This window comes from Acipenser ruthenus, chromosome 16 (assembly GCF_902713425.1).
Source record: "Acipenser ruthenus chromosome 16, fAciRut3.2 maternal haplotype, whole genome shotgun sequence".
In the NCBI taxonomy this organism is placed as follows: Eukaryota; Metazoa; Chordata; class Actinopteri; order Acipenseriformes; family Acipenseridae; genus Acipenser; species Acipenser ruthenus.
Genome location: NC_081204.1, coordinates 16292950 through 16320545, shown reverse-complemented (window position 1 = coordinate 16320545; position 27596 = coordinate 16292950). Strand labels below are relative to the sequence as shown.

Genomic DNA, 27596 nt, shown 5'->3' with positions numbered 1-27596 from the left:
GTCTCTGTGTCTGTCTGTCTGTGTGTGTGTGTGTCTGTCTGTCTGTCTGTGTCTGTCTCTGTCTGTGTGTGTGTGTGTGTCTCTGTGTCTGTCTCTGTCTGTGTGTATGTGTGTCTCTGTGTCTGTCTCTGTCTGTGTGTGTGTGTGTGTGTGTCTGTGTGTGTGTGTGTGTGTGTGTGTCTCTGTGTCTGTCTCTGTCTGTGTGTGTGTGTGTGTCTCTGTGTCTGTCTCTGTCTGTGTGTGTGTGTGTGTGTGTGTGTGTCTCTGTGTCTGTCTCTGTCTGTGTGTGTGTGTGTGTGTGTGTGTGTCTCTGTGTCTGTCTCTGTCTGTGTGTGTCTGTGCCCCCGAGCAGGTGCTTTGGCCCGGTCTTTTTTCACATCCAGATGCTGTGGGAGCTGGTGTTGCTAGGGGAGTCGCTGGTTGTCATGGCACCCTCGCCCGCCGAGTCCTCAGAAACTGTGCTGGCGCTGGTCAGGTGAGTCACTGCGGAGGAGAGCGCTTCCAGACATGTGAGCATTCAAATGATTCAGAACTGTTATACACTCAGGAGTGCTGAATTTAGAAATACCAAAAGAAACGTTATCGATTCAGCGACAAACATTTTGACTACAAGTCTTTCTCAATGTCATAAGAAGTTGAATTTAATATTTCTAGAATGTATTCGGCTGAACATCGCTTGAAAGAGGCACAAATTGCCATAATATCAAATATAAGTTACCTATATTAAAGTGTGACATTTTTTCTTGTGAGTTTCAGGGTTTAATTTTACACCCCAGATATTTCTATGCAGTTAACGGTGTTGAGTGGAGTTTTATTAGGTTTGCAGTGCTGAAAGAGTTCAAGATCACAACAGCTGTTAAAAGGATTGTTTTCTGAAGGAACTCTCTGATACGTTACTGTGTCTTTAAATCAGCCTGTCATTGCCATGCTTGGTTTTGAATATCCAAGCAGAGGCCCTGTGTGCGCGCACTGGTTAAAGTAAACCCCCACCACTGAGCCTGTCTGTCAGGATGGACTTCCAATTACACAGGAACTCCAGCCTGAGCTGCCATTAACACTGGCTCTTTAAATGTCGTCTGACGGTTATGATGTGTACACCTATTCCAATTACACAGGAACTCCAGCCTGAGCTGCCATTAACACTGGCTCTTTAAATGTCGTCTGACGGTTATGATGTGTACACCTATGGCCAAAAGTTTTGCATCACCTAGAATTTGTGGATTGAGACATTAATTAAATATATATATATATATATATATATATATATATATATATATATATATATATACAGACATGCTCAAATTTGTTGGTACCCCTCCACAAAAAACGAAGAATGCACAATTTTCCCTGAAATAACTTACAAAAGTAATTGGCATCCACCATTGTTTATTCCATATTTAATAGAAATCAGACTTTGCTTTTGATTTTTTATTCAACATAATATTGTAAGTAATAAAACAAATGAAAATGGCATGGACAAAAATGATGGGACCGCTAACCTAATATTTTGTTGCACAACCTTTAGAGGCAATCACTGCAATCAAACGTTTTCTGTAGCTCTCAATGAGACTTCTGCACCTGTTAACAGGTAGTTTGGCCCACTCTTCCTGAGCAAACTGCTCCAGCTGTCTCAGGTTTGATGGGTGCCTTCTCCAGACTGCAAGTTTCAGCTCTTTCCATAGATGTTCGATAGGATTCAGATCAGGACTCATAGAAGGCCACTTCAGAATAGTCCAATGTTTTGTTCTTATCCATTCTTGGGTGCTTTTAGCTGTGTGTTTTGGGTCATTATCCTGTTGGAGGATCCATGACCTGCGACTGAGACAGAGCTTTCTGACACTGGGCAGTACGTTTCGCTCCAGAATGCCTTGATAGTCTTGAGATTTCATTGTGCCCTGCACAGATTCAAGGCACCCTGTGCCAGGCGCAGCAAAGCAGCCCCAAAACATAACCGAGCCTCCTCCATGTTTCACTGTAGGCATGGTGTTCTTTTCTTTGAAAGCTTCATTTTTTCGTCTGTGAACATAGAGCTGATGTGATTTGCCAAAAAGCTCCAGTTTTGACTCATCTGTCCAAAGGACATTCTCCCAGAAGGATTGTGGCTTGTCAATATGCATTTTAGCAAATTCCAGTCTGGCTTTTTTATGTTTTTCTTTCAAAAGTGGAGTCCTCCTGGGTCTTCTTCCATGGAGCCCACTTTCGCTCAAAAAGAAACTAATTTGTTTGAAATATCACTATAATCCAATGATTTATTATCTTTTCTAAGGGGTACCAACAAATGTGTCCAGGCCATTTTAGAATATCTTTGTAGAATAAGCAATAATTCATCTCTTTTCACAGCTTCTTTGCTTTATTCTATGACATACCAAAGGCATGCAAGTATACATGATAAAATAGCTTTTAATTTCATCACTTTTCAGGAGGAATGAAGCATTATTTCAATGAGCTGTAAGGGTACCAACAAATTTGAGCACGTCTGTATATATTCCAGTTCTAACTATCGGACAGCCAAGTCATTTACTGATTGCAAAACCGTGTTAGGTACCTGCTTGCTAATTGAATATTAGAGCCAGGTGAATCTCACCTTGGCTCCCTCCAGTTGCATTCTGGGGAATGTAGTCCTTTATCCCTTCCTGGACAAAATTTTTCTCTCTTCCCCCCCTAGTCTGCCACAAAATATATATATTGTATGTATATGTAACATCATGTCATAAAAGAAACTGCAAAATGATAACGTAAAAGTCTGCTGGAAGTCATAATAGTAGTATAGGATTTCATGTTGGATTTCGAAATGTCACACATTTCAATTGTCAGTTTTTCGTTAAGTATATTGAAAACTACAAAGCGGTGTGTAATTCAATATGTTAACATTCTTCAGCAGGTTTCATTGCACTTTATGATGATAAATGTTGTGTCTTTTGAAACCTTGGTTATCACGAGTTTAAGGTTGTGGCTTTAATATTAAATGGACCTCCTTATGTTGCTGCATTCTGACAAAGTGTTCGGTACTAACCCGTGCAGCCTGTGTGAAGCAGCAGTGCCTGCTGTTTAGAATAGACTGTAATCTCGTATCTGATGGGCCCTTTTCATCGAGGTTTGGAGTTTTAAAGATAGCTACAATGTCACAGGCTGACAGGCTGCTTCTGTGTTCATTGCGAGGTTCTATTTACTCAGATGTTGTGGAAGCTGCTAATGATGGGTTTGGTGTTAGACGGGAGACAGTTGCAGCTTTTCATCTTGACAGCTTAATATCCTGCTTGGGGCTGTAAATAGCACAGCCAATCTAACACAGAATCATGTGTAATGTGGTGTTTTTATTATAGATCTGATATGAAATCCCCTGTGACGGGGACTAGTGGAGGCGATCCTCACATTTCACACATTTTTCAATGTATCTGGAAATCCACTTCTCCAGGTGTCCTGAAAGTTGATATTCACATTATTCAGGATTGTTTATGCATTAGGTTTAGTATCCGGATCTGGTTTGTTTAACTGTTTGTGTTAGAGTGCAGGTTTTTTTTTATTCGTATGTTTTACATTTGAGTTGAGCTCGTTTTTGTTTTTCGTATTGTTTCCAGCTGTATTGCTCCTCTGAAGTACTGCAGTGATTTCAGGCCCTACTTCACCATCCACGACAGTGAGTTCAAGGAGTACACTACGCGCACGCAGGCCCCGTGAGTATCGTGAGAGGGGGGGTCACTAAGAGAGGCTCTCACCAGAGAGATGCAGCTCTGCAGAGGGGGAGTCACTAAGAGAGGCTCTCACCAGAGAGACAGCTCTGCAGAGGGGGGGTTACTAAGAGAGGCTCTCACCAGAGAGATGCAGCTCTGCAGAGGGGGGGTCACTAAGAGAGGCTCTCACCAGAGAGACAGCTCTGCAGAGGGGGGGTTACTAAGAGAGGCTCTCACCAGAGAGATGCAGCTCTGCAGAGGGGGGGTCACTAAGAGAGGCTCTCACCAGAGACACAGCTCTGCAGAGGGGGGGTCACTAAGAGAGGCTCTCACCAGAGAGATGCAGCTCTGCAGAGGGGGGGTCACTAAGAGAGGCTCTCACCAGAGAGATGCAGCTCTGCAGAGGGGGGGTCACTATGAGAGGCTCTCACCAGAGACACAGCTCTGCAGAGGGGGGGTCACTAAGAGAGGCTCTCACCAGAGAGATGCAGCTCTGCAGAGGGGGGGTCACTATGAGAGGCTCTCACCAGAGACACAGCTCTGCAGAGGGGGGGTCACTAAGAGAGGCTCTCACCAGAGAGACACAGCTCTGCAGAGGGGGGGTGTGCCTGGCTGTCGGTTAGTGCCCACCCTCTCTCCTTTTACACAGGGGTTTACAAACTGTTTTCCCCAAAGCACCAAACAAGTCGACAGCTTGTCTGCCTCTGCATGAATGATTCACAAGACTGAATGGCAAATAAATTAAGCCCATTACAGCACACTGCATTGTCCCTGGTGTGGAGTGCAATGGCACTGCATTGTCCTTGGTGTGGAGTGCAGGGGCACTGCATTGTTCTTGGTGTGGAGTGCATTGTCACTGCATTGTCCTTGGTGTGGAGTGCATTGTCACTGCATTGTCCTTGGTGTGGAGTGCAATGGTGAGCTGCTGCCTCCTAACAGGTTCTCTCCTTCCTCAGTCCATCGGTTATCCTGGGAGTGACCAATCCTTTCTTTGCAAAGACACTGCAGCACTGGCCACACATCATCCGCATCGGAGACATGAAGCAAGCAGGTACTGTGCACTGCAGCTGCATCCGGGGCACTGCTCAAAGACAGATACATTTCCCTTCTCTGGGCTAAACAAGGTGCACTTGAAGGGAGACAGCATTGTGCACACTTATCAGAGCTATAATACAGATCCCCTCCCGGCCCGGCTCTCTGTTTACATGTTTATAATACATATCCCCTCCCGACCCTGCTCTCTGTTTACATGTTTATAATACAGACCCCCTCCCGGCCCGGCTCTCTGTTTGCATGTTTATAATACAGACCCTCTCCCGGCCCGGCTCTCTGTTTGCAGTTGTGCAATTCCTCCACTGTGTTTCTCTACAGGAGACATTCCCAAACAAGTCAAGGTGAAGAAGCTGAAGAATCTCAAGACCTTGGACTCCAAACCTGGTAAAAATAAATCTGTTTTATATCATCTAGCTGTGAGCAGAACTCACACTCTGCTTTCAGAAAGGGCAACTGGATACCAGTTAGCAACACTCCAGTGACCTACCCAACAGGAAGTACTTGGGTGCCCGAGGAATGCAGTAGCTGCCCCTCGCGTGACTGAGAAAGCTGCATCTCCCATTGCAAGTCATTGTCAGCCATGATGTAGCTGTTCTTGTGTTAAAGGCTCTTTTTAAATGTGTGTTTCTAAAGGGAAGCAGGCTGGTGCACTGCAGCTGATTCTGCTCTGTTTTGCAGGTGTGTACAGCGCTTACAAGCCGTTCCTAAACCGGGACGAGGACATCATTAAGCAGCTACAGAAGGTATGTCCTACCAGTAGAGATCAAAGGCATCATGGAGACGGTGTCTTCAGCTGAGCTGCTCTTCTGACAGCAGTACTCTACCTTTTGTAATGATATTTATTTCTGTTGTGTACCTGCAGTTGCATGGCTGGAGGACGTCCTTTTGTATAAGAAAGAAACTTGATTTAAATGTTGTGGAAATGTGTTTAGGATAAGAGAGAGAGGATAAGAGAGAGAGGCTCATCAGTTGCTTGTAATTTTGTTTAGTGGATGAGTGGAGCAAAGGGTTCCTTTTGAAAGTTGTAGCTTTGGCAGAAACAATCTGAGTGACTATAGACTAAAGCAGGGAGGCAGTATTGCTCAATCATTAGCGAGAGTATCTCTGATAACGGCAGTGGTGTGGTTCTCTGTGTTCACAGGGGATCCAGCAGAAGCGCCCATCTGCAGCTCAGAATGCCATCCTCAGACGGTACTTCCTGGAGCTGACCCAGAGTTTCATCATTCCTCTAGTAAGAGCCTCAAGTAGAGCCTGCGACTGGCTGCAGCAGAGCTAGGGAGCTGCTTCCATTAACCCCATTCATAACCTGCTGTTGCAGAGCCTGCGACTGGCTGCAGCAGGGCTGGGGAGCTGCTTCCATTAACCCCATTCATAACCTGCTGTTGCTGAGCCTGCGACTGGCTGCAGCAGGGCTGGGGAGCTGCTTCCATTAACCCCATTCATAACCTGCTGTTGCTGAGCCTGCGACTGGCTGCAGCAGGGCTGGGGAGCTGCTTCCATTCATAGCCTACTGCCGCTGTCACAGGTGTGAGGATGAGAGCTGCCTGAAGCAGAAACTCACTTTGCTGCATGTAAACTAAGTGGAGAGCTAACAAGTTCTGCTTACTATAGAGAAGTGCAGTGAATTGTCACACGTAAATCGTATCATATAAAGCAAAACAGGATAGTAGGCTATAGCAGTGTTAATATTAGTTTTTTATATTTAGTATAACAGTCCACATGAACAATGCTCTGTTTAACACTCTGTACTGTACTATCAGAGCCCTGCTATTCATTTGAGTTTTGTTAAACTAAGTAATTCATTAATGTACTAATTACTTCATCAGTGCACTGTTTCACAGTTTCACTTTTCTTATTGTCAACATTTTTAGCTGAATGTTTGTGTAAACTTGTTTTTCCGTAACTAATTTCAGATGTGATACAAACATGTTTAAAACAGTAGCAGGAAAAGACATGAAGTGTTCCCCAAATGTGAACAGAGCTGTTTGGAGTTGTGCTTTAACTGCAGTGACACTGGAGACTGGACTCATGCACAGTCACTTGTAAACATTTGCTGTCTTCTTTTGATTTTAGGAACGCTATCTAGCTAGTTTAATGCCACTTCAGAAAAGCATCTCCCCGTGGAAGGTAAGTCGATAACTTCCACACTTTATAAATCACTAAGACACTCCCAGCCAATCAGAACGCTGGATTTCAGGACATTCCAGTACATAAGTGTTGTCTTGTTCATGGTACAAGAAAAAGCTCTGAAGACACCAACAACAACATTTACGTGTATCGTGTTCTTAAACAATACATACATAAAAGCATGATTTATACAGTTGATCGTGTCTCTTATGGTATGTTTTCTCGCTCCAACACACCCAAAGACGACACTCTTTTATACAAAAATAGGTTGCTGATAACCATGTGTGCCACTGTAACTGACTGCCCCCTGTTCTCTGACCCCCTGTGTGCTGTTCCTCCTCTGACCCTCCTCTAACCCTCCTCCTCTCCAGACCCCCCCCCAGCTGCGTGCGTTCAGCCAGGAGGAGTTCATGAAGACCCTGGAGAAGGCTGGCCCGCAGCTCACCTCGCACCTCAAGGGAGACTGGATCGGCCTGTACAGGTGACAGAGCAGTGCGGCGGCCCGCGGGACTATCCCAAGCTGCTTTATAGCAGTGTATAGAGCTAGCAGCATGCTAACCATCCATTCTCTTACCTCTTCTTAGCTTTAGTAACATCATCACTGCCCCTTTTAAAGGAGGGCTAACCAAGGCTTTAAACTTGATTTTTATACCTCTTATAAGCACTGACTAGCAACATTTGATCTGCCCCCCTTATTTTATTGTAAATAAAGGATGGCTATTGGAGCATGTCACCGCTAAGTTCAGATGGCCTGTGATGCTGGTACACCGTGTTTGTATCTCTGAGCACACTCCTGGTTTAATGCTGTACGCTGTGTTACTGACATTGGCTCCTGGTTTAATGCTGTACGCTGTGTTACTGACATTGGCTCCTGGTTTAATGCTGTACGCTGTGTTACTGACAGGGGCTCCTGGTTTAATGCTGTACGCTGTGTTACTGACAGGGGCTCCTGGTTTAATGCTGTACGCTGTGTTACTGACGGGCTCCTGGTTTAATGCTGTACGCTGTGTTACTGACAGGGGCTCCTGGTTTAATGCTGTACGCTGTGTTACTGACAGGGGCTCCTGGTTTAATGCTGTACGCTGTGTTACTGACAGGGGCTCCTGGTTTAATGCTGTACACTGTGTTACTGACAGGGGCTCCTGGTTTAATGCTGTACGCTGTGTTACTGACAGGGGCTCCTGGTTTAATGCTGTACGCTGTGTTACTGACAGGGGCTCCTGGTTTAATGCTGTACGCTGTGTTACTGACAGGGGCTCCTGGTTTAATGCTGTATGCTGTGTTACTGACGGGCTCCTGGTTTAGTGCTGTACACTGTGTTACTGACGGGCTCCTGGTTTAATGCTGTACGCTGTGTTATTCACAGTCACTCCTGGTTTAATGCTGTACGCTGTGTTACTGACAGGGGCTCCTGGTTTAATGCTGTACGCTGTGTTACTGACAGGGGCTCCTGGTTTAATGCTGTATGCTGTGTTACTGACGGGCTCCTGGTTTAGTGCTGTACGCTGTGTTACTGACGGGCTCCTGGTTTAATGCTGTACGCTGTGTTATTCACAGTCACTCCTGGTTTAATGCTGTACGCTGTGTTACTGACAGGGGCTCCCTGTTTAATGCTGTACGCTGTGTTACTGACAGAGGCTCCTGGTTCAGTGCTGTACGCTGTGTTACTGACGGGCTCCTGGTTTAATGCTGTACGCTGTGTTACTGACAGGGGCTCCTGGTTTAATGCTGTACGCTGTGTTACTGACAGGGGCTCCTGGTTTAATGCTGTACGCTGTGTTACTGACAGGGGCTCCTGGTTTAATGCTGTACGCTGTGTTACTGACAGGGGCTCCTGGTTTAATGCTGTACGCTGTGTTACTGACAGGGGCTCCTGGTTTAATGCTGTACGCTGTGTTACTGACGGGCTCCTGGTTTAATGCTGTACGCTGTGTTACTGACATGGGCTCCTGGTTTAATGCTGTACGCTGTGTTACTGACGGGCTCCTGGTTTAATGCTGTACGCTGTGTTACTGACGGGCTCCTGGTTTAATGCTGTACGCTGTGTTACTGACAGGGGCTCCTGGTTTAATGCTGTACGCTGTGTTACTGACAGGGGCTCCTGGTTTAATGCTGTACGCTGTGTTACTGACATTGGCTCCTGGTTTAATGCTGTACGCTGTGTTACTGACATTGGCTCCTGGTTTAATGCTGTATGCTGTGTTACTGACATTGGCTCCTGGTTTAATGCTGTACGCTGTGTTACTGACAGGGGCTCCTGGTTTAATGCTGTACACTGTGTTACTGACAGGGGCTCCTGGTTTAATGCTGTACGCTGTGTTACTGACAGGGGCTCCTGGTTTAATGCTGTACGCTGTGTTACTGACAGGGGCTCCTGGTTTAATGCTGTACGCTGTGTTACTGACAGGGGCTCCTGGTTTAATGCTGTATGCTGTGTTACTGACGGGCTCCTGGTTTAGTGCTGTACACTGTGTTACTGACGGGCTCCTGGTTTAATGCTGTACGCTGTGTTACTGACAGGGGCTCCCTGTTTAATGCTGTACGCTGTGTTACTGACAGAGGCTCCTGGTTCAGTGCTGTACGCTGTGTTATTCACAGTCGCTCCTGGTTTAATGCTGTACGCTGTGTTACTGACAGGGGCTCCTGGTTTAATGCTGTACGCTGTGTTACTGACGGGCTCCTGGTTTAATGCTGTACGCTGTGTTACTGACAGGGGCTCCTGGTTTAATGCTGTACGCTGTGTTACTGACAGGGGCTCCTGGTTTAATGCTGTACGCTGTGTTACTGACAGGGGCTCCTGGTTTAATGCTGTACGCTGTGTTACTGACATTGGCTCCTGGTTTAATGCTGTACGCTGTGTTACTGACAGGGGCTCCTGGTTTAATGCTGTACGCTGTGTTACTGACAGGGGCTCCTGGTTTAATGCTGTACGCTGTGTTACTGACAGGGGCTCCTGGTTTAATGCTGTACACTGTGTTACTGACAGGGGCTCCTGGTTTAATGCTGTACACTGTGTTACTGACAGGGGCTCCTGGTTTAATGCTGTACGCTGTGTTACTGACAGGGGCTCCTGGTTTAATGCTGTACGCTGTGTTACTGACAGGGGCTCCTGGTTTAATGCTGTACGCTGTGTTACTGACAGGGGCTCCTGGTTTAATGCTGTATGCTGTGTTACTGACGGGCTCCTGGTTTAGTGCTGTACACTGTGTTACTGACGGGCTCCTGGTTTAATGCTGTACGCTGTGTTACTGACAGGGGCTCCCTGTTTAATGCTGTACGCTGTGTTACTGACAGAGGCTCCTGGTTCAGTGCTGTACGCTGTGTTATTCACAGTCGCTCCTGGTTTAATGCTGTACGCTGTGTTACTGACAGGGGCTCCTGGTTTAATGCTGTACGCTGTGTTACTGACGGGCTCCTGGTTTAATGCTGTACGCTGTGTTACTGACAGGGGCTCCTGGTTTAATGCTGTACGCTGTGTTACTGACAGGGGCTCCTGGTTTAATGCTGTACGCTGTGTTACTGACAGGGGCTCCTGGTTTAATGCTGTACGCTGTGTTACTGACGGGCTCCTGGTTTAATGCTGTACGCTGTGTTACTGACATGGGCTCCTGGTTTAATGCTGTACGCTGTGTTACTGACATTAGCTCCTGGTTTAATGGCTGGTTTGTGGCTTGTTTCCCTCTCAAGGCAGTTCTTGAAGTCTCCGAACTTCGACGGCTGGTTCCGGATGCGGAGGAAGGAGGTGAGCCAGAAACTGGAGGCACTGCACCTGGAGGCACTCTGTGAGGAGGTGAGGAGAGAGAGAGAGAGGGGGGTGAGGAGGGCGGGGGGGTGTGGGGGTATGGGTAAGTTGGTCCCAGGTGTGTCTTGTTTAAGTGCAGAATGAATAATGTGCTTTGGGGCTGTGCATTGCACTATAGACTTGAAAACAAACCACCTTCACATTATAGAAACTACAGCGGAGGGAGGGAGAGTAAAAAGGTACAAGAAAATATGTAAGAGTGTCAAAGTGACCATGAAACGGGATTCTGCAGCTTCAACACAATAGAGCAGTCCTAGCAAGGGTTTAACTCTGATTTACACTGCTGTGGTGTCACTGTTACAAAGCTTGAAATAGTGAACTAAATAGAAACGTGGTAATACATGTATTGCAGGTTGTGACCTAGAGATCGATGTCTAGGTCTACAGTGAGCTCTTGGTCACGTTCTAAACTTTTTATTTCTTAGCGTTAGCTGCTAAGTTGATTGTTACGAGTGCCTGAAGCAGAAGTGTAACTGCTGGCACGCCTGAGTTCATGTATACTGTGTGTTCTGCAGGATTTGCTGCTCCGGATTCAGAAACACACAGAGGTGGAGACTGTGGACCTTGTGTTGAAGCTAAAAGATAAACTGGTGAGCGTTTCCTTCCTTGGTATTCTAGGGATCAGTGACATATGGTCTTCTTGTACAGTGCTGGGAAAGATGCAGAATGACTGACTGGGGGCCGTTCCATTGTTCATTAGACTTGATCGGTCCCACGTGGGGCTCCCTGAGTAGAGACTTGAACAAAGTGTTTCAGTTCCTAAAAGGGGTAATCAAAGTGACCCATCGCGGTTTCCACTCCAGCCCAGAACGGAGGACACATGGAGGCGGAGTAGGTGGAGACCCTAAGTGGGTCACCAGAGCAGGATTCTGCTGCAGTTCAGACATATTCTAACCCATACCAATGACACACACCACCTGCACTGACTAGTCTCTTTATAGTTGGTACACTGCTGTATTCTAGGATTTTCTCAGTAAAGTGTCCGGTACAGAATACCCATTTCACTGCCACGTTCTAGACGTATCAGTGGTTAGATTTTTCACTTCATGTTTACAAGCCGTTCTATCTGATATCCCATTCCTCTTTGATTGTCCCGGGAATGCTAGTTTTCCACATATCTATTGAACGCTAATCCAATTGTGATGATGATTGGAGCCATTTTGAACTGGTCCCAATGGCTCTGCCCAATGCCCCCCATGTTGCAGGTGCAGGCGGAGCGAGATCAGCTGCCAGTCAAGCCTGAGACCCTGGTCAAGCTGCGGACACACATTGAGGCGGTCATCCTGGCACTCCCCGCGGACCTGCAGGGAATCCTGCTGAAGCCGGGGACCCCCTGAGGAGGCTGACTGCTGAGTGCTCTGCAATGAAATCATGGAGAGGAGCAGAGAGACCAGAGGAGCGAGCAAGGATCTCAACACCACACATGCACCGTTCACAAAGGATGGGTGGGAAACGGAGAACTTAAGTATTTTCAATCATGGTTTTACACAATAAGTGCACTTGTATCGGTTAAACTGAACCGAAGAACATTGTTGTGCAGTGCTGGCATTGCAGTTCAACCGAAACTAGAAGCAAGTGCCTACACTACAATATACTGTACTAATCGACTGCTGCACTACCGGCAGTGGACTGCAGGGGGAGCATCACTACACAAGAGACACAGCCGCCCCTGAGCGCACAGCCTCTGACTGCAGCTGCTGAGGAAAGCTCCTGCACGGATATGCGTGGAGCGTGCAATCTATTGTTGGGCACATTCATTTTAATAGTTACATTAAAGAGCTAAACTAATCCTTCTGGTAGCATCATCCAATGGCTGTCCTCGGTTCCAGAAGCACTGGGACACACAGCACCTCAGAGCAGCTAGGAGGGATTACTTCTACAACAGAAGGGCTCCCTCTCTGTACAACCCTCGTGCACACTCACGCGAGCAGTCTGCTTTCTTCAGTTATTCAGCCCCTTGTGGTCTGACTGAAGTATGAGTTGGTAGGGGAAGGTGTGGTTTTCACTGTGAACCACAGGGGGTGCTGTGTGTCACAGCATGTCTGTAGCTGCTCAGTGTGACTGCCATTGCTTTCTATAGCGGCCTGCATCGCAGGAATTGTGCTGTCTTTTAAAACTGACCACAATGTGTGAGTGATGCTGTGCAGAATCCTGCTGTACCACTTTCTTGCTGTGTGTTTATTTTCTGCCTTTGCTTTGTAAAATGTGCCCCACCCCAGGGAGATTATGGAGTTCAAAAGCAGATGTGGTGGCCTGTACTGTAGTTCTCCACGGTTTGAAATGTTTTGGTGTGTTTTAAGTGGGGATGATTGCCCTCAGTGAGGCAGTGTAATGATGACGGCTGGATGACAGTGCTCTGATGATGTGAAACAGTCATTACAGCAGCAGTTCCAATCCAGGACCGCCATGCAGGGCTGCCACGGTTGTCAGGCATATTTGGTTGTTAGGCAACCATTAACCATTGACTTTCTCTCTTTCTTTATTATGTTTTTTAAAATATATATGTATTTTAACATGCATTAAATTTTCTATATAAATCTATTCTCATACAAGTGAAGGTGCTAGATACTATATAGAGCACAGTGCCAAGCACCTTCTATTTTATTAACAGTTTTTAAAAAGACATGGTCTGTCACCTATTTTAATAAACTAATACAGTAATGGCACCGCAACTCTGGCGCTCTGACTACCCACTTTGTGAACTTTATTCATAGTTATCTTTTGTATCAAAGCCTTAGCCACAGATATCCGCTGTGACTGTCTATCAGCTGTGCAAACAGAACGGGTGTCATGTTGAGTTGTCTCTAATTACCTGCTGCTGTCACCTAGAGAAGTATTTTTATAACGGAACAATAAAGTGGCATTAGAAGCCTGTGGATTGAGTTGTGTGCTTTCTCTGAGATGAGACCAGGAGGCACTTTGAACATTTGGTCTATACCTTCATTTGTGTTTCTCGTTATCCACTGTGCTTCATACTGCATTGCTTCGGGTATTGCTTGGTCTATTTGTACATGCGTCAGCATGCTGTGCTGTACAGTGTGTTCATGAATTCACTGGGCTCCAGGGAGAACACTAGCTACAGAGAAAGGTATAGCCAGCGTCCTTTAAGCTGTGTCTGTGAGCAAGTCTGTAGCCGTTGAACCAGCTGACAGTGTGTACCACTGCAGAAACTGATGCAATATTAGAGGAACTAGAGTTACAATTTGATCCTGTGTGCTGTCAATCTGCAGCTCTGTACTCTCAATGTGCAGCTCTGTGCTCTCAATCTGCAGCTCTGTGCTCTCAATCTGCTGCTCTGTGCTCTCAATCTGCTGCTCTGTGCTCTCAATCTGCTGCTCTGTGCTCTCAATCTGCTGCTCTGTGCTCTCAATCTGCAGCATTGTGCTCTCAATCTGCAGCACTGTGCTCTCAATCTGCAGCTCTGTGCTCTCAATCTCCTGCTCTGTGCTCTCATTCTCCTGCTCTGTGCTCTCAATCTGTGCTCCTGTGCAGTTTGATGGACCTGTATTTTAATGTCATGAGAGAAAAGTGATCGTGCCTGCAACGGTCTGAGAAAAACTGAAACGTGCCTCTGGCCAAAACTCCATTGGGCAATTCTAGAACTGCCAGCTGGGATCATAGTGCAGCCAAACTTGAGAACAAGATGTGTTCAGAAAATGCAGCTCCTGTGTGTGTGTCTCTTCAAATACACTTCATTTGACTGATGCTAAGGAAGGCATGTTTTTACAGCATACACATATTTGCGTGATTGCAGTGAGAAACACTCCCAATGATTGCAAACGTCATTAAAAGGTAAGGGAACGGTCAAATGAAGTTTGAATCTACTGTTTATAGACTATGAAAACGCTTCCTTACACAAATACACGCTCCTCTCTGATCCTCCATGTAGAAAGCATTGTGATTTGGTGTTTCAGACAGAAAGGTTGCTAATTCACCAATATGCATCCACACCGACCGACCGCCAGAGAGGAGCACAAAGGACAAACGAAAATGTTGCCTTCACATGTCGGCCAAAAATGCAGTATTCCCTGTGGAAGTTGTCTCCTCTCTGATGGAACGAGCACAGGGTATCTGTGTAGAAAGGAACTTGTCTGCCTGCACATTTTTTTTGCATGTGTATCACATCCTTTGAAATGTAATCTTTAACAACATCATGTGCTAATACTCCTCACATCTCAGAATGCTGAACCACACATTGAAGACCAAAGTGGTTTAAGGAAGCTGCTCACACTAAGAGGGTGCAGAGCAGTGAGCCGCATAGGATTCCTACACAAGTCGCAAAGCACATTCCTGCAAACATACCCTGTGGCAGTTCAGTTAGAGGTGAAGCCACTTCCACTGGAAATGTTTCAGTTTTGGGTCTCACCCTCTCTTATAAACCCTTATCCTGTTGAGTGTAATGCCTGTCAGTGTTTGCTCCGGGTCACTGCTTCTCTTCACAGACCTGTTTGTGGTTTGTCAGCTGCAGTGAGTAACTGAATTCCAATCCGAGTGCCATTAGTCAGCTCGGAGCACCCACACCCTGTTAGTACACACACTCTACATCTGCACAGCACTGCTGGCCTGGAGCCTGCCCATGAGGGAGACAGCCTGCGGAGCCACAGGGCAGTTCCTCAGAGAAATCATCAGGGGATAGAGCTGTACCTGGGAGAACAAGAGGAAAGTCCAAGGCGGCGATCCTGTGGAGGGACCAGGACAGCTCCTCCTTGATCACATCTCAAACTCTTCAGGGGAGGGGGGTGTCAGCACTCCAGGACAGCTCCTCCGTGATCACATCTCTAACTCTTCAGGGGAAGGGGGGGTGTCAGCACTCCAGGACAGCTCCTCCTTGATCACATCTCAAACTCTTCAGGGGAGGGGGGTGTCAGCACTCCAGGACAGCTCCTCGGTGATCACATCTCAAACTCTTCAGGGGAGGGGGGTGTCAGCACTCCAGGACAGCTCCTCCGTGATCACATCTCTAACTCTTCAGGGGAGGGGGGTGTCAGCACTCCAGACTGTGTGGAGCAGCGGTAGTTCATTAGTTCCAATGCTGCAAGACTTTTTTTGCTAATTTGTACTCCTGGTGTGGTGATGACTATAATGACGGTACAACAGTGTCTTCTGCAGTCCTAGTCCATGGCTAAAACAATTACTTAACTAGACCTTTAATTGAACTGATAATTTGCTTAATTATACCTTTTTAATGATTTTTAGCTCCTACGAAGTTGCAGAGTTCAAGGTACTTATAAAATGTTACAGCTAACTTGAAATCTGAAACGGTTTAGAGCTGAAAATAGGTAAAAAGGTCTAATTAAGCAAATGATCATTTCAATGAAGGGTCTAGTTAAGTAACTGAGAGCTCAGTGGGAATGAAAACCAGCAGCCACAGGGGGTCCCAGGACCAGGGCTGGGAACACTGATTTAGTCCTACAGCCACAAGATGTCGCTGTAGCCTTCAAGTAATCCATGCAATGAGCAATCATTAGTCAATCATCCCATTACACCACTTTAACCATCTGAATGGGTCATCCCATTACTACAAAGCACGTGCTAGCAGATTCATAAACAGAACTGACATCTATTTAACCCTTACATCTCTGAATACATAGAACAGGATTTTAAAAGGAAGTTTTTTTTCAATATAATTGTAAATACATTATTTGTAGGTTTTAATTTACCGGTACACTTTTATGCAAATCATGTAATAAAAAAAAATAATAAAATGTTCTTGCAATCTGGATCTCACCGAGCACAAATATATATTTCTTCAACAGAAGAGAAGATCCTGTTTTTTTTTAATGGATTTCCTGGTTCCTGCACTGATCCCTGAACACTTGATTGTGCATTTGATTCTGTAACATATGTAAGCTGTGTTTATTTATTTTTTCTTTCTTTGTTTTGTTTGTATTAGTTTTGTTTTGTTCTTTGAATATAATGTAAAAACGGTTGTTCATAAGAAGCCCATGAGTGTTACTTATGTTTGCATAAAGACAAAAAAAATCCATTCTCAGTTCTTCTGCACAGGGCTGTAACCCGAGCTGGTTCAAACTTTAGGTCAAACTTGGGTTTCACGCTGTAGCTGCCAGTATATATATATACATATACAATACAAATACAACTTTACATTGCCATAGCGCCTGAGTGCTTTGCAATGGAACAATAGATATCAAATCTGATCAAAGCTATTCACTAAAAGTCAGGGTTAAAAATGTGTCTTAGGCCTAGATTTGAAATGTTACTGTGCTTCCCTAGTATTCTGAGAAGCAGAATTCCATAGACGAGGGGCATAGTAACTGAAAAGCCCTGGTCCCATAACATCCGTACCCTCCTGAGAATGTTACTGTGTACTTCTGAAAAGCCATGGTCCCATAACATCCGTACCCTCCTGTGACGGGGGACTGCCCCGTCTTTATGAACGTGGTTGGGACTGGCAGGGAGGGGGTTAAATTCCTCCCTACCAGGAAAACATGTGAGAATGTGGCTGGAGCCCTAATTGAATAATCAGCAATTACTGATTAATTGGGCTCCAGCCACAGGGGATAAAAGCCAGGGGAGAGGCCCTGGCTAGAGGGAGAGAGTTCTAGAAGGAGTAGAGTGTTTTTGTGTGTGCTGTGTTTTGTAAGTTTTTTTGACCAGTGACGGAAACGCCCAGCCTGGAAGCTTTATTTGTAAGTTTTGTTTTGTTATTATTATTTATTATTCATTTCTTAGCAGACGCCCTTATCCAGGGCGACTTACAATTGTTACAAGATATCACATTATACATTATTTCACATTATACAGTTATCACATTATTTTTACATACAATTGCCCATTTATACAGTTGGGTTTTTACTGAAGCAATCTAGGTAAAGTACCTTGCTCAAGGGTACAACAGCAGTGTCCTCCACTGGGGATTGAACCCACAACCCTCCGGTCAAGAGTCCAGTGCCCTAACCACTACTCCACACTGCTCCACACTGTTTGTGTTTATTATTTTGTGTTTAAAACCTTTTTGTTTGGCCCTTGTGCCTGTTTATTTTGTATTTTTGTTTATTAAAAAGCTTTATTTTGAACGTTTAAACTGTCTCTGAGTCTCAAACCTCTGTCATCCTTGTCACATTTGGTGTTAGAAGTGGGATAACGCTACCTGGAGGCTCAGAGACAGTTTAAACATTCAAAATAAAGCTTTTTAATAAACAAAATAAACAGGCACAAGGGCCAAACAAAAAGGTTTTAAACACAAAACAAAACTTACAAATAAAGCTTCCAGGCTGGGCGTTGCCTTCACTGGTCAAAAAAACTTACAAAACACAGCACACACAAAAACACTCTACTCCTTCTAGAACTCTCTCCCTCTAGCCAGGGCCTCTCCCCTGGCTTTTATCCCCTGTGGCTGGAGCCCAATTAATCAGTAATTGCTGGTTATTCAATTAGGGCTCCAGCCACATTCTCACATGTTTTCCTGGTAGGGAAGAATTTAACCCCCTCCCTGCCAGTCCCAACCACGTTCATAAAGACGGGGCAGTCCCCCGTCACACCTCCTGAGAATGTTACTGTGTACTTCTGAAAAGCCCTGGTCCCATAACATCCGTACCCTCCTGAGAATGTTACTGTGTACTTCTGAAAAGCCCTGGTCCCATAACATCCGTACCCTCCTGAGAATGTTACTGTGTACTTCTGAAAAGCCCTGGTCCCATAACATCCGTACCCTCCTGAGAATGTTACTGTGTACTTCTGAAAAGCCCTGGTCCCATAACATCCGTACCCTCCTGAGAATGTTACTGTGTACTTCTGAAAAGCCCTGGTCCCATAACATCCGTACCCTCCTGAGAATGTTACTGTGTACTTCTGAATGCTGTTTCAAAAATCAGCAAGTCTCCTCAAAGTACAGCAACTCGGTGTACACAAGTTATTAACCAAAGGCAGTTAACCTTTAATAAAACTTTATTTTTCACTAACGCTAATAAAATATTTTATTTATATAGCAACTTGAATTTTGTGAAGCACCTTGAGAGGCATGCATCTAAAAACAGGTTAAATGAAATACAGAAGACAACAAAGTCCAAAACAAACTACGAAATGAAACAGTACACAGTTTTAAAAATAATATTTATATTTTGAAATGCTTAAACATTGTTCTAAAAAGATTTACAAAAACAAAGCATTTATTTTTATAATAATAATGCTTACATTTGTATAACCATTTCAAAGCATGTTACTGGAATGTGAATGTGAACTGTGCATGAAAAACTTTTACACTAGGACCTTCTCTCTGTCATAGGAAAGACTGAGTGCGAGCAGGAGAGCAAACTTTTACACTAGGACCTTCTCATTGTCATAAGAAAGACTGAGTACGAACAGGAGAGCAAACTTTTACACTAGGACCTTACTTCTCACTGTCATAGGAAAGACTGAGCACCAGCAGGAGAGCAAACTTTTACACTAGGACCTTCTCACTGTCATAGGAAAGACTGAGCACAAGCAGGAGAGCAATGTTTGAGTCTGGATTTGAGCAGGGAGCCTCTGGGTGCATACCGCCCTATTCTTTAACCACTGGACCGGCCATACTAGTATGGCACTGCAACTGGCCTCTTGTTTATTTTAACCAATGTCAATCTCAGCATCTGACTGTGTTGTTCTATGTGTAAATGAATCATATAAAAGCGGTATTAAAATAACAGTTGTCTGATATTATAAAACAAAGCAGGGTTCGTGCACAATGATACAGTTTCCATCATCCAAAACGCACATACAGGAACTGTGCACGGACAGTGCCTGTAGCTCACTGACCCGCTTAGCGGCAGTGATAGCTAACAGAAAGGCTGTCTTCATAGAGAGATATTTCAGCTCTATGGTATATATGGGCTCAAACGGGGCCTTAGTGAGAGCCTCCAGTACCATGTCTAGACTATATTCAGGGAGGACGTCCCTGCCGAGCACCTTTTAGAAAACGGGTCGCCAGTATATGAGCACCCGGGGATACTGTCGATGGGAACATGGCAAGCAGATATGGCTGCTAGGTACACTTTCAATGTAGAGGGGGATTTACCCGCCACTAGTAGACCTTGCAGAAACTGTAATATAACTGCTATAGGGCAATACATGGGATCATGGCCTCCGGCCATGCACCAGTTTTGAAAATATTTCCATTTATAGACGTACAACGCTCTTGTGGAAGAAGCCCTAGCATTCTGCAGTGTACTCACTACTGCGTCTGAGAGCCCTGGAGCAGACAGACGGTCCCATTCAGGGGCCAGACCCACAGTTGGAGTCTGCCCATTTCTGGGTGCCAGAGGGTGCCGTTCGTCTGACTGAGGAGATCCATGCGCAGCAGGATCTCCCAGGGCTGGACCTGCAGCAGCTGGCAGAGGTTCGAAAACCAGGAGAACTGTCGCTTCCTCTCTCCTGACCTTCTTGAGAAAGGCAGGGAGCAGCGGTATAGGCGGGAAAGTGTATAAAGGCACTTTGGGTCATTCGTGCGCTAAGGTGTCGATGCCTAGAGGACTTCCGCAGCTGCGGAGGTAGAACCACAGGGATCAATGGCTCGTCTCTGCCGTGGCAAAGAGGTCGACCTGGGCTTCCCCGAAGTGTTCCCAAATGCGCTGCACCACTGAAAGGCTATGCGGTGTAACGCCGGGGACCGAAGCCCTCCCTGGTGGTTCACATATACAAACACTGACATGTTGACCATGCGGACAAGGACATGTTTGTTGTGGAGCACAGGGAGAAAATGTTGCAGCGCAAGGTGGACTGCTCTCAGCTCTAGAGCATTTATGTGCAGGGATGTCCAGCGGCCCGACTAGGATCCGCAGACTCCGCTGCCTGCCCAGACCGCACACCCCCCCCAACTGGAGTTTATGCCTCTGTCATCACCACTTAACGGTTGTAAATCACTCCCATCCTTACGCCTTTGCTCAGGTGAGGGGCTTGCTTCCACCAGCGTAGCACTCTCCAGCACAGACGAGACACTGTCAGCCGACGGTGTCTGTCGCACTTGGGGTGTAGCTGAAAGGCACTGAGCCACGCTTAAAGCGGTTGCATGTGAAGTAACCCCAGTTGAATAGCTAAGGACGCTGCTGCCATCAGACCCAGTAGTTTCTGGCACAACACTAATTGCACTGTGAATCCTGGATGAAACAGGGCCAGGCAGTTGCGAATAGCAGCTACCCTGTCCTCCGACAGGTAGGCTCGCATTGCAAGGGAATCCAGCCGGAGACCCAAAAAGACCGTACTCTGCACTGGTGTTAATTGGCTTTTTGCATCGTTGAGGGTGAGACCCAGCCTCGACAGATGCTCCTTCACAATCGCTGTGTGGGCCACTGCTCCTTCCTGGGACTGGGAACAAATCAGCCAGTAATCCAGGTAATTCATCACCCTGATCCCTTGCAGCCGCAAGGGAGTTAGGATGGCATCCATGCACTTTGAAAATGTGTGGGGGGCTAAGGAGAGGCCGAATGGCAGTACGGAGAACTCGAAGCGGAGATATTTCCTGTGAGCTGGACGGATAGGAACGTGAAAATACGCGTCCTTCAGGTCCACTGCTGTAAACCAGTCGCCCGGTCGGACAGACTGGAGGATGTGGTGATGTGTGACCATCTGGAACCTCCTCTTCCTCAAGAACTCGTTGAGGTGTCTCAGGCGATGGACGCCATCCTTTTTTGGCCCCAAGAAATACCTTGAGTAGAACCCATGTCTTCGAGGTGTGTTCTACGAGACGGATGGCTTGTTTTTGAAGTAGTGTTTCTACCTCTTGTTTGAGGACCAAGACCTGGAGAGGGTCGTTCACGGATGTGACCGTGATCGCTCGAAAGGGAGGAGGTCCCAAGTGGAATTGCAGTGCGTAGCCGGTGTGTACGGTGGCGAGCACCCAGGAGTCTGAGGTGCAATTGCGCCAGTAGTGCAGATGTGTTGTGCGAACGGGCAGGGCTGCTGAGGCTGAGGCAGAGACTGCCTGGTGCGCTGGGGCTCCACGTCCGGCATTCCCCCATGCTTGTTGCTGGCTCCTTGCCATGGAGGCCTGAAGGCAGTGCCTCAGGTCGCCCCGTGGTGCCGTAGGGATCGGGATAGTCCGGGTTACCGTGGTAACTGCCATTGCCTCCCCCTTCCCTGTGCCGAAGCATGGGGGGGAGCTTCGCAGCTACCTGTCGGGACGCCTCTCGCTCTCTGTGACAGCGTTGCAAGATCTCCTCTACCACTGGTCCAAAAGTGTGGCCAGGGAAGATAGGTGCATCTAGTAATACAGACTTGTCCGCATCCGGGACCCTCGCTTGAGACAGCCAGAGCTGTCTATGCGCCACCACCAAGCTCGCCAGGCTTCTGCCCAGGGCTTGCCCTTGGAAGCCTGAGATTTGTAACAACATGCCCGAGACCGCGCGTAGCTCTGACACTAGCGGCTTTGCGGGGGTTACGGAGCACAGCATTCCATCCAGGTAGGCCGTTAAGAGGCCTCCTGTGTTCACCAGACGTGTTACCTGCACTTCAGCTGCTTAAGCCTTCTTAAGGTTGGCCTCCGTGATCCTGGCATACAGAATCCTTGGACCGGCCTCCTACTAGGGGAGCTCACACTAAGGCCTCTATGCTGGAGTCAATATCCCTCGCCTGGTCCGCCTTTCTGGATCTCTTCCTGCCCCTTGAGGGAGATCTAGAGCGATTGCGGCGGCGCTGTGGAGCCTGCGCACAAGAAATACTTTAGGGCTCGGAGGGTGGTGAGGAGAGGCCTGGGACCCCGAGACCGACGATGGCTCTCCTAGGCTGGCTGCAAGGTTCTCGTCCGAGAACAGCGCCATTCAATTTTGCAGGGTGCTCTCTTTGGACCCAGCACAAAAAGAGCAGGATGACCAAGGCAGCAGAGGCGTGCTCAATGCCCAGGCACCTCACACACAGGGTGTGTTTGTCCTGTGGGGGCAATTTCCGCCTGCAGGACGTGCACGGGTGGAAATTTGACATTTCAGTCGTGTATCACCGAGGCATCAAAAAACCCAGAGGGGATTGAGTGTGCTGGGTGAAGTGCCGCAGGTGTTGAAGTGCCGAGGCAGCGGGTCCTCAAGGCACCGAGGGTGTCAAAGCACCGAGGTACCGGGGCTATGGAGCAGCAGGGGCCCGAGGGTCTTGAGGGTACTGGAGCGCAAGGCTAGAAAGACTTTGAAGCGTCAAAGCGCTGAGGCGTACAGTCCTTCAGGTCCGAGGGTGTCGAAGCACTGTAGCACCGAGGCTATGGACAGCAGGGGCACTGAGGCCACCAAAGGTGTCACTGCACAGGCTCAAAAACCTCGAGGCATCAAAGTGCCGGGGCGTATCGTCCTTGAGGTACTGAGGGTGTCGAAGCACCGAGGTACCGAGATCTTGGGCGAGCGCAGCACTGAATGCGCGCTGCACAGGGCTTAAAAAGCCTCGAGGCATCAAAGCGCCAGGGTGTATTGTCCTCGAGGTACCAAGGGTGTCGAAGCACAGAGGTACCGAGGTCTTAGGCTAGCGCGGCAGTCAACTTTTTAAAGCACTCAATGTGCAGTGGCATGTTACATTTCTCACAAGAGTAGGTTGTATGACAGTCACATACACAGCATCTCAAGAATCTATTGCCTGAGTTGATTGGCCAGTGAGAGGTGTTGTCAAACCTTGCAGACTCAATTACTCCTGCAGTTAGTGAAGATCTTCTTCCATGTCCTTTTGGTTTGGTCCTGAAACGATGTAGCACACTCTCTGCCACAATGCGCTGGAAGCGCAGAAGGTCAGAGTCACCATGATGTCTCTGTAGAACAGCCAGCTGTTCACTAGAGCACTATTGATAGACCAGGCATAGATGGGCCATCACCACTTTTTCGATCAATGCTGAATCGGTAACGGGAGACCTGGAGATCATGGGGATCTACACCTCCCATATGCTGGTTATATGAGTAGATGCACCTTGGTTGTGGGATTTTGTCATAAGTACGCATTTCCTTATTTCATCTTTTGACATTTACTTCAGAATATCTGTCTTCTACATGTGTTGCCACTGTGACTACACTGTTGTCATTCCACCATAAAGTCTGAAAAGGACATCATACAAACTGTCCCAGAGCTTCCATATCCACCCGTAGTCATCTCTTCTAGAAGTGTCAAGGATGTGAAGAGGTTGTCGTGTGAATTTGCATCCTTGAGGAACCTTAGCTTGTTCAGCAAGACCCAGAACTACACTGGGTCCCTGACCCAATCCAGTCACTGTAAGGAGAGTGTGGGCCCCAGCATATGGCTCCTGTTGGAACATTTTATTTTGCGATAAATTAATTGTTAGGTCTTATAATACAACTCACAAACTGAGACTAGGTTCTGGTTAAATTTCTAATGAGACTAGGGATCTGATTAACATCTTTTAGTCTCCTGAATTCTGGTTAGAACCTGGGAAGCTGGTTCTATCCTGGCTTTTGTCTTTAGAACAAAAGACTGACCAACAGGACGATGTTGTAAAAATAAGTCCTTTGATGTCTAGACCTAACATTAAATATATTTGCCTTTTGGGGAGACCTCTGTTTTGTATCAGAGCTACAAACCTATTGATAAACATCAAATAGTAAACTAGATATAAACAGGTTTTGCTTAGAAAATACAGTTTGTTTATGAGGGGGTCATAAAACCTAGCCCCTTTAGGGGGATCTGGACAGAGCCAGATACTTCAAGGGCTGATAAGATATTTGTAAAACTAACTAAAAGAAACTTGTTTTCTTCTGATTGGGTTAAAGGAAAAAATGATGTCATGGGAAACATGAGTATAATAATCCAAATAATGTACTGTTTGTTGACTTGTGTCTTTTCCGTGCTTGGAGGGACAGAGTTCCTAACGCTCTCTACCATATTAAAAGACTCTCCGTTGTAACTTTGCAACCAAGCCTTCGACTGACTTTATTTTTACTCACAAATGAATGAAGAAATTTGATACTATAAATATTTTTTAAATTACAACAGTTCCATGTGGCACTGTCACAAAGACGGCCAGAGTGGGTGGCGTCAGACCAGACAGGAATACACAGACAGAGACGGTGGTGATGATGAGCTGAGTGCAATGGCTGCACTCAGCGTTTATTAACAAATAAAAAGGTTTTAAACGGTACACAAAACAGGACACGGCACTTGCGCCAAAATAAAGAGACAGACAAAACGGACTAACACTAAACAAACGGTGCACGGAGACAAACAAACACGGTGAGAACAAACAACTATTTACGATCTTTCGCTTTTAATTACTCCTCTCTCTCTCACCCGTTCTCCTCTTCCGAACACCCAACCCCGAGTGACAGAAACGTGCATCTATATATACTGTTGTGCTGGGATTCAATTACTAATTAATTACTCACTTGAATCCCAGCACGTGAATTCATTACGTGAAACCCCGTGTTCACATATTATATTTTAAATGCACGTGCGTGATGTGCAATCCCGTGCCTAAATACAAATATACAATTTAAACACACGTGAAACACAGACCCGTTTATATCCCGTGTACCAATCTATACACCAACATTAACATACGCACGCATACATACATACACAGAACACACAAATGCACACAGGGGCGGGGCACTTTGCCACATATACCCCCCCTTGTGCGCAGCACACATGGCCTCAACGGCCACCTCCCCCCTTAAAAACCCAGCAGTCCAGAACAAAGTCTCGGGCTGGGAAGGGAGGCTTCAGTGGGCCCTTGGCTGGCAATGCTGTCAGCACCCCTGCCGGTAGTGGCACGGCTGACAGCCTGTTGGTCCCGTCCTGCAGCGAAAAAGCTGCGGGGGCAGGTGGTCCCCCGACCTCCCCCTTCTTCGTAGCCGGCAGCTCCCTCCTGTGGGGCTCCGGCCACAAGAACTCCTGCAGCGAAACTGCTGCTGGGGAAAGTGGTCTCCAGACCTCCTCCCCCTTCTTCGTGGCCGGCAGCTCCCCTTTCTGGGGCTCCGGCCACCGTACTCCCTGCGGAGGTACGGGCAGCAGAGGCAGCTCCTGCTCCTCTGCTCCGGGCGGTGGTGGAGGCAGAGGCAGCTCCAGCTCCTCTGCTCCTGGCGGTGGTGGAGGCAGAGGCAGCTCCAGCTCCTCTGCTCCTGGCGGTGGTGGAGGCAGAGGCAGCTCCAGCTCCTCTGCTCCTTGCGGTGGTGGTGGCGGAGGCAGAGGCAGCTCCTGCTCCTCTGCTCCTTGCGGTGGTGGTGGCGGAGGCAGAGGCAGCTCCTGCTCCTCTGCTCCTGGAGGTGGTGGAGGCAGAGGCAGCTCCTGCTCCTCTGCTCCTTGCGGTGGTGGAGGTAGAGGCAGCTCCAGCTCCTCTGCTCCTGGCGGTGCTGGCTCCCTCTGCTGTGGCGGCTGGGCATGTGCACGCCGTGCTGCCTTCAGCAGCATAGCGAGAGGCTGCTGGGGGACACCAGCATCCTGCCCCTCTCCCCCCCAAAAATTTTCAGGGGGTTGAGCCTGTAACTCCTCCCCTTCTGGCTCTTGGGGCTGAACCAGCAGGCATTTTCCCTCTGCTGGTGGCTTGGGTCCCAGGGCTGTGGAAGCCCCGACTTGCCTCCCTTTGGGCTGTGGACGCCCCGACTCCTCCCTTTTGGGCTGTGGACGCCCCGACTCCTCCCTGTTGGGCTGTGGACGCCCCGACTCCTCCCTGTTGGGCTGTGGACGCCCCGACTCCTCCCTGTTGGGCTGTGGACGCCCCAGCTCCTCCCTGTTGGGCTGTGGACGCCCCGACTCCTCCCTGTTGGGCTGTGGACGTTCGGGCTCCCCCCACTCAGGCGTAGGACGTTCGGGCTCCTCCCACTCAGGCGTAGGACGTTCGGGCTCCTCCCACTCAGGCGTAGGACGTTCGGGCTCCTCCCACTTAGGCGTAGGACGTTCGGGCTCCTCCCACTCAGGCGTAGGACGTTCGGGCTCCTCCCACTCAGGCGTAGGACATTCGGGCTCCTTCCGCTTGGGCTCCTCCCATTTGGGCTGTGGATGCTCAGGCTCCTCCCATTTGGGCTGTGGAGGCAAAACCAGCAGGCATTCACCCTCTGCTGGTGGAGATGGGGACAGCAGGTGCTCACCCTCTGCTGGTGGAGATGGGGACAGCAGGTACTCACCCTCTGCTGGTGGAGATGGGGACAGCAGGTACTCCTCTGCTGGTGGTCCTGCTACCTGGGCTGCTGTTCCATTTATGGTTGCCTCCAGGTAGTTGAGGACAAACTCCACACCCTCCTCCAAGGTGTTTGGGGTGTGTTCCTGCTGATATGCCTCCCATCTCTCACTGTCCATCATCCACAGGACCCGGACGACTATGGGCAGAGACTGGGCCTCCAGCCCAGCATTCTCCAGGAACCAGCCCCGCAGTTTGATGGCGTCTTCTGCCATTGATTTTTTTTTTGTTTTGTTTTTTTCCCCCAAAACAAATATTTGTAATCTTTTTTTTTTTTTTTTTTTTTTTTTTAATCCAGACCCCTCCTGGTCTGACGCTTGGAGGCGCGGCTATCCCACGAAGACACCACGTGTCACAAAGACGGCCAGAGTGGGTGGCGTCAGACCAGACAGGAATACACAGACAGAGACGGTGGTGATGATGAGCTGAGTGCAATGGCTGCACTCAGCGTTTATTAACAAATAAAAAGGTTTTAAACGGTACACAAAACAGGACACGGCACTTGCGCCAAAATAAAGAGACAGACAAAACGGACTAACACTAAACAAACGGTGCACGGAGACAAACAAACACGGTGAGAACAAACAACTATTTACGATCTTTCGCTTTTAATTACTCCTCTCTCTCTCACCCGTTCTCCTCTTCCGAACACCCAACCCCGAGTGACAGAAACGTGCATCTATATATACTGTTGCGCTGGGATTCAATTACTAATTAATTACTCACTTGAATCCCAGCACGTGAATTCATTACGTGAAACCCCGTGTTCACATATTATATTTTAAATGCACGTGCGTGATGTGCAATCCCGTGCCTAAATACAAATATACAATTTAAACACACGTGAAACACAGACCCGT

General features: G+C 47.5%; 1 protein-coding gene across 1 annotated transcript in view; it reads left to right on the top strand.

Moving 5' to 3' along the window:
• Positions 1-13528, top strand: part of LOC117412206 (protein DENND6A) — a 46740-nt gene extending 33212 nt beyond the window's left edge. The window contains exons 10-20 of the mRNA XM_058988922.1: positions 353-475; positions 3579-3674; positions 4628-4722; positions 5043-5108; positions 5403-5467; positions 5866-5955; positions 6798-6851; positions 7223-7332; positions 10539-10641; positions 11168-11242; positions 11858-13528. Coding sequence (XP_058844905.1) covers positions 353-475; positions 3579-3674; positions 4628-4722; positions 5043-5108; positions 5403-5467; positions 5866-5955; positions 6798-6851; positions 7223-7332; positions 10539-10641; positions 11168-11242; positions 11858-11989 — 1009 coding nt within the window. The 3' untranslated portion in view covers positions 11990-13528. The remainder of the gene's footprint in view (positions 1-352; positions 476-3578; positions 3675-4627; positions 4723-5042; positions 5109-5402; positions 5468-5865; positions 5956-6797; positions 6852-7222; positions 7333-10538; positions 10642-11167; positions 11243-11857) is intronic.
• The last annotated feature ends 14068 nt before the right edge of the window (positions 13529-27596 follow it).